We start from the raw sequence: 12,043 nt of genomic DNA, 5'->3' as shown, positions 1-12,043 counted from the left end.
AACTTAGGTGGACCACACCACAGAAAGTAGTTATGACAATAATATTCACCATTGAAATCTCCTTAGGACCACCATGATGTTTATTTGTCATCCAACCTGTTCACAAGGTCACATAAATCTGGATGTAGGGAAAATATCGACTTGGGTGAGTCTAGGGTCTCACCTAATCTGCTCTCACTTGGAAGTTATCCACAAATTGGACCATAACTTAGAATTTAATTAAGAGGTTCGGTCTACCCATTTGCATGTATTATTTACTTAAACCAATATACAAATTAAATTAAGTAGTGTAATTTAACACTAAGGCTTCCAAGCTAATAGTGAGTCCAATCACATAAACTATAAAAGATGTGGTAATCAAGTAATATAGTTTATAAACATGATAGTGTATATGTATTTGTAGGATATGCTACCTATCAACTCCTAGCATTGATCTGATCATGTATATAGATAATTCAACTAAACAATCATATAAACATATTTAGACAAGTGCTCAAATATAATTTTAAACATAAGTATATATATTGGTTCGGTTTCATTACTTCACTCCCGACGGATGCACTCAACCCATGAGTGTATTGGATTTCACTATCGGATGTTTTAAATTAGGTTCACTTCTAACCTTAACAAGTGTACACTCCCACCGAAGGCCCATTCAAGGACTTCCCCATGTACTCCTATGTCGGTGGCCTACGCAAGGACTTACCATATATACACTCGTGTCGGTGGCCTACAAAATGACTTACCACATGCACACTCTCGTCGGTGGCCCACATAAGAACACTTGTGTCATTGACTTACACAAGGACTTGCACAGTATGTCAGTGGTCATACGGTCTTATACAAAACCCTATGCGAGTTTGGGTTACAAACTCTACACTCAGTCTTACACAAGGAAAGAGTATGAAGACTCTTACAATTTGACAACTTACTTATCGAATTGAGCCCCTTTTGTAGGGCCTTCCTAAGTTGCTTGATTGATACTCTCCCGTGTTTCAATCATCTCCCATTGATCCCTCGATCGTTGATGCTAATGTATTGGTAATGTTTCAACTCTAAGATTAAACACCTTACATGCGATGCTCCATTGCAGTGACCAATGTGATAGGAGGATGGAGAAATCTCCTACAACTAGTGTGATTATTGAATTTCTAGGAGATTCACCAAGATGAGTATTCTAGATGGTTTAGAGAAAGATTCGACTATTGGTTCAAATCTAATATATAGAATAAGGTGGAGATCAAGTTCATCTTCTTCATTGAGGTTGGAGTCTTCTTTCAAGTGATGAATAATAAGGAAGATAACTTAGATCTCATGGACTAATAAGCTTAGGATGAGGGATATGATCATGGAATCACCTATACTTCTATTTCACTAAAACCCATTAAAATTCCCAAAGACCAAATCTTCTTTATAAATGAATTGAGTTCTAACGGTCATAAAATAGGTACAAACGGTTAGTTTTTGGTAGAACTGAAATGAGTTGTAGTCACACCGAATTAGACAAAAAAGCCATTGGATAGACTTTTGCACTTTCAATTCCTCCAAATGTGGTATTCGGTCGCATCGAATATGGTCTTTAGTCAAATCGTATGTGGCATTTAGTTGTAGCCGAATTATATTGGATTTCTGTCACAACATGCTGGCATGTTTTAGCCGATTTCGATCGGACCAAAGGTAGATTCGGTGATCAAGGCTCCTAAGACTAAGGGATTATCAATAAAAGGTTTACCTATTAGGGTCAAGATCATCTAAATGTTTAACTTGTTTTAAGTCAATGGTTAGAATCACCAAGACACCTCATATACATATTCTTTGCTAGTTCATTGATTCTCCGTGTCCACTTGTGCCTTCGGTCTTCAACTTCCATGGGCTTAACCAATTATATGACACATGTACTCATGTGATTGACAAATAAGGGGTATAAATCAGTGCACTAACACCGGCATATATCTACAAGATCATATCCACCCCTCATATGAAGATCAAATTCCCTTGCCCAAAATCTAAACCATGCAAAAACCATACTGATGGGATGATTCAAACCATCCGACTTAGCCTTATTTTCTATATCCATCCATTTAAAAAGGCATGGATGGGCTTCTCAAGTGTGATTCTTTAGAAACACAAGCAATCCATGATGGGCCCTACCAAGTAGAGATGTATCATACTGTTGATTTGATTTATTTTTTTTATAAACAATATTGACCGTCTACATTAAAGGCCCTGGATCAAATGACTAATAATTTGTCAAATTGGTGTGACATTGCATGGTAGTCCATGAAATGTGTGTAGGACCTAATGAACAGTTTGGAATTCTATTATTCTTTCATGAGAGATTAATAGATTACACTGCAGATGGGTAGATAACTGGTATGTTTTTTATTTTTTTAACGACTTTTAAGGACTGATGATTGAGTGGATAACATCATCTGACCAAAGTGCTTCGTTCTCCTATTGACTGAAGAATCCATCTTCCTTCTCTCTCGTTTTACAAGCTAATCATCATTCATTCCGGTATGCTTCTTTCTACTGCTTTATCTAGTTTGGAATTTTATTATTCATTCATGAGAGATTAATCGATTACATTGCAGATGGGTAGATAACTGGTACGTTTTTTTTTTTTTTTTTTTTTACGACTTTTAAAGAGTTGATGATTGGAGTGGATAGCATCGTCTGACCAAAGTGCTTCTTTCTCCTATTGATCGAAGAATCCATCTTCCTTCTCTCTTGTTTTATAAGCTTATCATCATTCATTCTGGTATGCTTCTTTCCACCGCTTTATCCAGTTTGGAATTTTATTATTCTTTCATGAGAGATTAATAGATTACACTGCAGATGGGTAGATAACTGGTATGTTTTTTTTTTTTTTTAAATAAATTTCCTACAGTTTTATTATGACTTTTAAGGAGCTGATGATTGAATGGATATCATCGTCTGACCAAAGTGCTTCTTTCTCCTATTGATTGAAGAATCCATCTTCCTTCTCTCTCGTTTTACAAGCTGACGTCATTCATTCCGGTATGCTTCTTTTTACCACTTTATCCAGTTTGGAATTGTATTATTCTTTCATGAGGAATTAATAGATTACACTGCAGATGGGTAGGTAACTGGTATGGACACGTTTTTTTTCCCTACAGTTTTATTACGACTTTTAAGGAGCAGATGATTGAGTGGATAACATTGTCTGACCAAAGTGTTTCTTTCTCCTATTGATTGAAGAATCCATCTTCCTTCTCTCTCGTTTTACAAGCTGATCATCATTCATTCCGGTATGCTTCTTTCCACCGCTTTATCCAGTTTGGAATTTTATTATTCTTTCATGAGAGATTAATAGATTACATTGCAGATGGGTAGATAACTGGTATGTTTTTTTTTTTTTTTTTTTTCCCCCTACAGTTTTATTACGACTTTTAAGGAGTTGACGATTGAGTGGATAGCATCATCTGACCAAAGTGCTTCTTTCTCCTATTGATTGAAGAATCCATCTTCCTTCTCTCTCATTTTATAAGCTGATCATCATTCATTCCGGTATGCTTCTTTCTACAGCTTTATCATGGTTTATAAGGAGAGGGATCCTATCCCTTTAAATGCCGATTTTTTTAATTATTTAACTAACCATCCATTTTACAATTCATAGATTGAGTGGCCAAAGTGTTTCTTTTTTTTTTTTTTTTTTTTTAAAGAAACATAAACAATTCTATGCAACTCACCTTTAGTAGATGCGTAGATGCATCGAGTTTATCATTGGACCTGTTTTTCTCTACTCGATCTTGACCTTTCAATCTTGCATGCAATTGATCAGAAGGTTTAATTAATCATTTGATTTTTGTGATTCTTACTTCTTTAGCTATTGTTGTTTCATGTTTCGACAGACCAACATCTCCAAAGTAGTTAATTCCATTACATCTAGTCTAATCTTCTTTCATCTCTCTAAAACAACAACAATAACAACAACAACAACAACAAAAAAAAGAAGCTAAGCAATCACATGGTCTGAAACATCCGTTACTGTGGCTCATCTTTAATGAGCAATCTTGTCCATCGATCTCGGTAAGCCACTGAATGGATGGTTTAAATCATCCGACCATTATGATATTTTAAAGGTTGTCTATGAAGAGCGGGCTGGACCTAATGGACGGTTCGGGTAGTTGATGTGGATTTCAACGATTCCAAGTACAACTATGTGCACGGGAAGGTTTCCATTCATATAGCCCATTGTATCATTTCTCAATAGGTACACACACACACACACACACACACACACACACACACACACACAACCATAAGCCCAGTAGGGCGCTTGAAAACAAACCAAACCAACAACTAAATGAGCCAGACCTCCCTAAATAAACCAAAGACACTCAGATCCTTCGCCCAGAGAGAAAGCAGGGCCCAAGAAGAAAGAAGGAAAAACTATTCTAACGACATTCGGGCTTCGACAAGAAAAAAGGACTTGAAAGAAGCCTATCACAAGGCCTACTACAAGTAGTCCCAAACATCTATGGATAACAGGAAGAATAATGGAGAAGCTAAGACTGGGGAAGGAGCGCAACAAAGATCTAATATGCAAGAGAGCCGAAACGAACCGCCCCAAGGCCTAACCTATCGAGGAAGAGGCTTCCCCTAACATGCTGCGGGAGGAGAGAAGAGAGACGAAATAGTGAGGCAGTCTGAGTCTCACTACCCATACGGACCATACCATCTGTTGGCCCGTTCCCATCTCTATAGATGTGGAGAAAATTTATCTTACTCATCGAGCTTAATCTCTAAATTCTCTCAATCCAATAGGCTCATTTCTAGGAGGGGCACATATTACCATTTAGGAAGTCGACCACGAGCTTAGAGTCTGACTCCACAACGATATTAGATATGCCAAAACTGAAGCAAAAGGAGAGCCCGTCATGAACTGCACAAAGCTCTGCATATGTGTTGGATGCTAACCCATAGCCTACTGAAAAAGCAAAAATAAACTCACCATTGTCACCCCTGCAAATACCTCCTCCACCTGATGGCTCTGGGCTTCCCTTAGTCGAGCCATCAATGTTGAGCTTGGACCAGCCTGTACACGGTTTCTCCCACCTGACCACAATTGGGGGATCATGGAGACGTTGAATCAGCTATCCCTAGAAAGGACCAAGAGGTTCTACTTGGCGAAGGGCATAAAAGATCAGGGGCTCATTCTACAAGCAAGGATAGCTAGCATTTCACCTTAAACACAATCTCTGCTTCATGCATTATAACCTTGCCGTCGAATTTAGCTGAGTTTTTGGACTTCCATATTTCTCACAAAATTAAAGATGGGGTAATCTTAATAATCGGGGAGGAACACTGCTGCGAGCCTGCGCGGTTCCACCAAAAGCTGAGGTTCTCTTCGATTGACAGATTGACAAAGACTCCCAAAAATTTTCAACAAGCTGAAGCTATCACGCTATTGATGAAAATGTGGTGCAAGGATTCAGCAGAATGACCTCTGGTTGCGTCGATAGAGTAGCAAAAATACTTAAGAGGTTAATGATACACCCCGCCCCTGAACACCTACATCAATAGGAATCGCCTGCTGTAAAACTCTCTAGATGAATAGGAAGATTCTAGGTGGCAACTTTGCATGCCAGACCCACCTAGACCAAGCCCTACAAGGATTCAATAGGTATTTAAATAATGAAAGTTGCTGTGATGGAATGTGTGGTTTTGTGATTTAGATTTTAATAAATGGATTGTTGTGATTGAGGTAAAATCAGTTTAATACATGAACCCAAAAATGTGGCAGATCCAAACCTCAAGTGGACCGCACCATAGAAAGTACTAGTGGAGATTGAATACTTACTATTGAAAACTTCTTAGGTGCCACAGGAAATTTTGGATCAAGCTGATTTTTCTGCTTTCCATTCATCCAGGTCTCTGTGACCTTATGAATAGGATGGATGGAAAATAAAAATATTGGTGGGCCCTAGTAAGGCTTCAATGGTGGATATCATTATCCTCTGTAGTGTAATCCACTTGATGTTTGGATCTGTCTTTGTGCTCATGCCTAAAATTGATCTCAAAAATTGGATGGATGGTATGGATATGGCACATACATCATGGTGGGGCCACAGAACTTTGCCACGTCAACTCACCACTAAGTTGGTGTTGTGTTGCATACGACGCAATCTTGCATCCTACCTTCCTTGTTTTCTCAAATCTATGATTTATGATAAATTATAGGAAATGGGCAATACAAAATGTCAAAGTAAGTTGACCCATTATCGTCTGTTTCCTATTGAGTCATGGGGAATTATCAATGGCGAATGGTTGGTGCTTTGTGGGCCCATCATTATATATGTGTTTCATCCATGCCTTCCATTTTATGGTATTAGCCCAAAAATGAGGTAGATCCAAATCTTAAGTGGACCACATCACAGGAAACAGTTGTTGATTGAACGTGCACCATTAAAAACTTCTATGGGGCTAGAAAAGTTATGGATCAAGCTGATATTTGTTTTTTCTGCTCATCTAGGTTTGCGCACCAAATCAATAGGTTGGATATCAAATAAACATTATAACATACCCAGTAGGTTCTTAATGATGGACATTCAATCACTACTATTTTCCTGTGGTATGGTCCACATGAGATTTAGATCTGCATCATTTTTTGGATCTTGCCCTAAAATGATCTTTAAAAAAATGAATGGACGGCATGGATATATAAAACACATACATTATGGTGGAGCCCATAGAGCACGACTACTAGCCACTTGGCTAGTGGCAGCATCACTGGCCAAACCGCGTCCTTGGATTGCTTACTGAAGTGGTGGTGGAATACTGGACAGTGCTTGGGGGCCACCATGATGATGTGATCTATCCATGCCATTCATCTATTTTGCAAGCTTCTTATAATAAATTATCCCAAAAATGAAAGAGATCACAACCCCTGGAAGACCACACCATCATCAAAATGTGGGGATTAAACACCAACCATTACACTTTTTATACAGTCCACTGTCCTGTTGTGAGCCATCTTTGCTTTTCATCCCAGTCATACAAACCTACATGAAGGACCAAAGAGAAAATTCCACAGTGGATGGATCTTTTTCTGGGGAGCAGTTTGGGTGGATCATTGGATCCACCGAGGTGGGTGGACCCCTGACTGTAGGGCCCACCATGATATATGAGACTTACATCCACGCTGTCCATCTGTTTTGAAATCTGATTTTAGGGCATGATCACCACTAATGAAGTAGATCCAAATCTCAGGTGGACTATATACCACAGGAAACAGTGGTGATTGAATATCCACCATTAAAAACTTCTTGAGACCCGAGGGAATGTATTAAAAAAACTTTTGTGGTCCACTTGAGATTTGGATCTGCTTCAATTTTGGAATAATGACCTTAAATGAATCGTTAAAATGGATGGACGGCATTAATGTAAGCTACATCAGTTAGGGATCCATGGAAGCCGCACCTCTTTTTCTAGCCCTGAAGAGGAATTTACTTTTTAATGGTGGGCATTCAGTTACCAATCTTTCCTGTCGTGTGGTCCACACATGATTTGGATCAGATTTCCTTTTTAGGTTCATACCCCATATTCATATGAAAAATAAAAAATAAAAAAATGGATGAAGGTGGTAGATATAACATGAACATAATGGAGAAAGTGAGTATGTGATTGCAAATAGAAATCAGCAAGGAAACACCTCAGTAGGCATTACCCTCAACTTTACATTCCCGCTTCGCCACATATGTGCTATGTTTTTCTCACTATTACCTATAATCGGGTTGCTTATACACATGAGGATCATTACTCTACTTCATCAACATCCATGTCATTCAAATCCTTGAGTAGATTGTTATTTTGGCATATTAAAACATCTATATCATTCATCCTCATGATTCTTCTTATGTTCCCGTAGGGTGAGAAAAGCTGCCCATATAATTGTTTCTACGAAAGTAACTTTGTCGCTAAAAATACATGTTCTGAAGTTAATCCTTCTACCATACCAAGTTTTGGAATTATCTGCACTATTCACTTATCCCACTTCTAATTTGATCATATGGTTGGGAAACTTAAGCCTTCTTCTTAGAGTTGATAGTGTTGGAAGCGTTCTCCGAGCTATTGGCCTTCATCGTCGGTCATTGAGAGGCCATATTCACTCCTTCCCAACTTAATTTCATACGACCATAGGATGTCAGGACCACTATCACCGTAGTCCTCAGATAAGAGAATGACCGTGTCTTTGATTAGATTCACTGTGTGATTTGTCTAATCATCTGGATCCTATATCCTCTTGCACTCACAGTAGGAGGTAATTTGTTTTGAAGAAATTAAATTCAACGACTCAGTAGATACGAATCATTCCACATCCGGGTTGTGATTTCGTCTCTTCCTGTTGCCCACGCACCTCTCTCATGCTGGGTGACATTCACCAGGATCCGACCTTCGTCCATACTAGATACCTCTACTGGTGACGGAGTGATACTATTGGGACCATATCTCTCAAGGTGTCCATCCAACACAAAGTCATAAAAACTTCCCACTAGCGAGCAGGCGATGATAGAGACAGGTTTCATCACTAACTAGAATGTGTAATAGTTGCCTACAACAATCCATCGGGATGTAATGCAGTACCACGGTAACAATGGTTGGTGTGTCAATTCATCAATTTCATCTAGGCTTAAATCATGGAGCATCAACCAAAACATTGGGCCTGTTATTTGCTCTTAGATAGAATGGTGCCCATTATTTGCTCAGTTCATATAATCAAGTTGCTTTGTTTGTAAGGGTTTTTTTTTTTTTTTTTTTTTTTTTTGTTTCCACCATAGCTTTTCACTCTAAAAAAGTAGCCCGAGTAACATAAAACTCGATTAGTCTAGCAATTTAGTGCATACCATGGGCGAGTTAAAGAGGAAACCAGACGAGTCATGTAACAAAACTCAGGCAAGGCCTTTGTTTATATTAGAGGTGGTGGGTTCAAACCCCTACTTTACTTTTTAAAAAAATAAAATAAAATAAAAGTCAAACCTTTTCACTCTATAAAACTCAGCCAAGTAACACAAAACTCGACAAGTCCATGGAATTAGTGCAAAACTCGGGCAAGTTTCGAGAAATCTAACGAGTTTTGTAACAACCTGACTCATATAGGAAGTTGGCAGATTCTCATGCTGATCTCAGTTGACATTGTCAAGTTCCAAATTGACTTGCCAAGTTTCTAAAAAATGCATTGCACATAAGGAAAAATGATCAGAATAAAGTGAAAATAAATCTATTGTATATAGGAGTAATTGTGCAATTACTTTCTTATAGACAATTCAATTGTAATATTTTCTGCCTAGTTTTTTTTCTTTCCTCTTTTCCTTCACCTTCTAGTTTTGGATTCGATTTTCATAAATGTATGAAAATATTGCACAGGGAAATGGCAGATGCTGTCGTCCGTATTCTCCTAGATAATTTGGTGTCATTACTTGAAAGCGAAGGTCGACAACTACTTGAATTTGATGACCGGTTTGAAGAAACAACGCAGGAGCTAAAGTATATGCAGAGCTATCTCAAGGATGCTGCTCAGGTGAAGATAAAAGAGAGGAATGAGACTTTCAAGACAATAATGAGAGACTTAAGAGAGCTGGTATATGATGCTGAGGATGTAATAGCAGATTGCCATCTTCAATTCCATAAAAAAGACCAAGGGTGTGCACCCAATTTTATTAGTTATTGCTCTCCTGCCCTTTTGAAATCCCGCCGTCGGATGGGAAAGCGGTTGATGGAAACAAATAAAAAAATAAAAGTGGTGCAAGGGAAGATGAATTCCTACTTGCAAACAGCTCCTCGTCACACTGGCAAAGATGAAGATGGTAGGAATATGCCATTGACCTACCCAATCCTAATGCATGAAGCTGAAATGGTAGGATTAGAAGATGACTCAGGAAAGGTTAGAAATTGGATCTTAAAAGCAGATGGACCCTCAACAATGATTGGAATAGTTGGAATGGGGGGAATCGGTAAAACCACACTCGCTCAAAAGATATGTCATAGTGAGAGTGTGAAAAACTCTTTTCATCACTTGGTTTTTGTTACTGTTTCTCAAAGTTTCAAATTGGACGAATTGCTAAAGAAGATGTTAAAAAAGCTAGATGTAAAAGAGGAATCTCTGAGGGGAATGGATGTTGAGGAGCTATTGGAAAGTCTCAACAGGAAATTAGATGCAAAATACTTGGTAGTTTTGGACGATGTTTGGCAAACAAATGAAGGGATGTGGTGGGATAGCTTGAAGTCTGGTTTGCCCCGAGTGGAGGGTAGCTGCGTTATTGTTACAACTAGGAATGAAGAGGTTGCTAAATCAATGGGAGCTGATGGCAGACACATACACTATCCCCAAACTCTTTCAAAAGAAGATAGTTGGTCCTTGTTCAGTAAAGTAGCTTTTGCAAGAACTGGAGGTAAGTGCACAAATCCAGACTTGGAGGGCTTGGGAAAGGAGATTGTTGCGAGGTGCGGGGGACTGCCATTAACAATCAAGGTTGTGGGTGGAATGATGCTGGGGAAGAGTGATTATATCCATGAATGGAGGGAAATATTAGAGCGCGAGGAGTTGGGAATCGATAAGAAAGATGAACTGATCATTTCGAGACTACAGTTAAGCTACGAAGAGCTCCCAACACACTTAAAACCTTGCTTTTTGTGCTTTGCCGTGTTTCCTGAAGATTTTGAAATTGATGTTCGTGACATGGTTAACTGGTGGATTGGTGAGGGTTTTGTTTGGGGAAAAAATGGAAAAACAGCAGTTGAGATAGGAAAAGAATGTTTTTCAGAATTATGTAATCGATTTTTGATACTTGGAGTTGATAAAGATTTGTTCGGGAGAAGCTATGTTAGGTGCAAAATGCATGATATGGTTCGAGATATGGTTATAAGAATTGCAAGAGAAGAGAGCTTTTTTGTGAGGTTTGACTGTGGAGGTAGTCCCGCATTCAGTGAGCAGTCTCGTCGTTTGGGAATTGTGGGGAATACAGCTGTAGAGAGCATCGGAAACAGTCCCACCAAGCTGCGGACGTTGGTAGGGATGGACATTCAGAGCAAAGAGATGATTGCAAGTGTAAAAGCAAAACTATGCAAAGTAAGGTGGTTGAGGGTGTTATCTCTTTCATTGTCAGACAGTGATCTCGATGGTGATGTGGTGTGCAGCGATTGGTTGAGTGGGATAGGGTCATTACAGCACCTCGTTTATCTTAACATAGAGAGTAGTTCTGCCTTAATATCACTGCCCGATTCAATCGGAAATCTTCGCAATCTTCGGATTCTACGTTTATCGGACTGCCCGAATTTGAAAAGGCTTCCTGTGTCAATCACAACATTAGAGAAGCTAACCGCTATCCAAATCCTTCCACCTCATTCTTTAGAATGCATGCCGGAAGGGCTTGGAAAGCTTTCAAATCTCGAACGGTTAGTACGGTTTAGTCCTGTGAATAAAAATGGATCCGGTATTTCGGAGTTGAAGAGCTTGACAAAACTTAGAGAACTTAGGATGGAGATAAAGTCAGTTGAAGAAATAGAAGAAGGGGAATGGAATGTATTATCAATGCTCCAGCATCTGCAAATTCTATGGTTACATTTTGGGGAAATTTCTGTTGAAAGAGATGGAGTTGTAAATAAGATTGAAGGTGAGCTTTCTCCTCCTCTTAAATCCCTCAGAGAGTTGTATCTTTATAATTGTCCAGGAGAAAGGACACCTGCGTGGCTCAGTCCTACTTCCCTTCCCAATCTTCAGTTTCTTTACATTAATGGTTACGCGGGAAGGATTAGGGAGATGGGTCCCAGATTTTGGGACAGCGAGAGTGGGGTATGGAAAGTGGAGGTCTTGGTGCTACATTTTTTGCAAGAATTGGAAGAGGAGTGGCAGAGGATGCGAAGGGCAATGCCGTCTTTAAGACTCCTCAAGGTTTGGGACTGTCCGAAGCTCAAGTCATTCCCATTCGATGTTACAGTTGATACTTGGAAGGAGAAGAAATGGAGGAAAGAAGAAGAAGATTCAGGTAATTAAAGGGTAACCCAAACTTTATTAATTTTG

General features: G+C 39.0%; 1 protein-coding gene across 4 annotated transcripts in view; it reads left to right on the top strand.

Annotated features, from left to right (window-relative positions):
- Positions 1 to 2,660: 2,660 nt before the first annotated feature.
- The window catches only part of LOC131242433 (disease resistance RPP13-like protein 4), a 31,301-nt gene continuing 21,918 nt past the window's right edge, over positions 2,661 to 12,043 (top strand). For all 4 annotated transcript variants that reach the window (XM_058241067.1, XM_058241081.1, XM_058241075.1 and 1 more), the window contains exons 1-4: positions 2,661 to 2,761; positions 3,141 to 3,272; positions 3,400 to 3,531; positions 9,391 to 12,008. In XM_058241067.1, the coding sequence (XP_058097050.1) occupies positions 9,395 to 12,008 (2,614 nt within the window). In that variant the 5' untranslated portion in view covers positions 2,661 to 2,761; positions 3,141 to 3,272; positions 3,400 to 3,531; positions 9,391 to 9,394. The remainder of the gene's footprint in view (positions 2,762 to 3,140; positions 3,273 to 3,399; positions 3,532 to 9,390; positions 12,009 to 12,043) is intronic.

The sequence above is a fragment of the Magnolia sinica genome, chromosome 1 (assembly GCF_029962835.1).
Source record: "Magnolia sinica isolate HGM2019 chromosome 1, MsV1, whole genome shotgun sequence".
Lineage (NCBI taxonomy): Eukaryota > Viridiplantae > Streptophyta > Magnoliopsida > Magnoliales > Magnoliaceae > Magnolia > Magnolia sinica.
The sequence above is the reverse complement of the archived record's forward strand: the minus strand, read 5'-3'. Positions and strand labels throughout refer to the sequence as shown.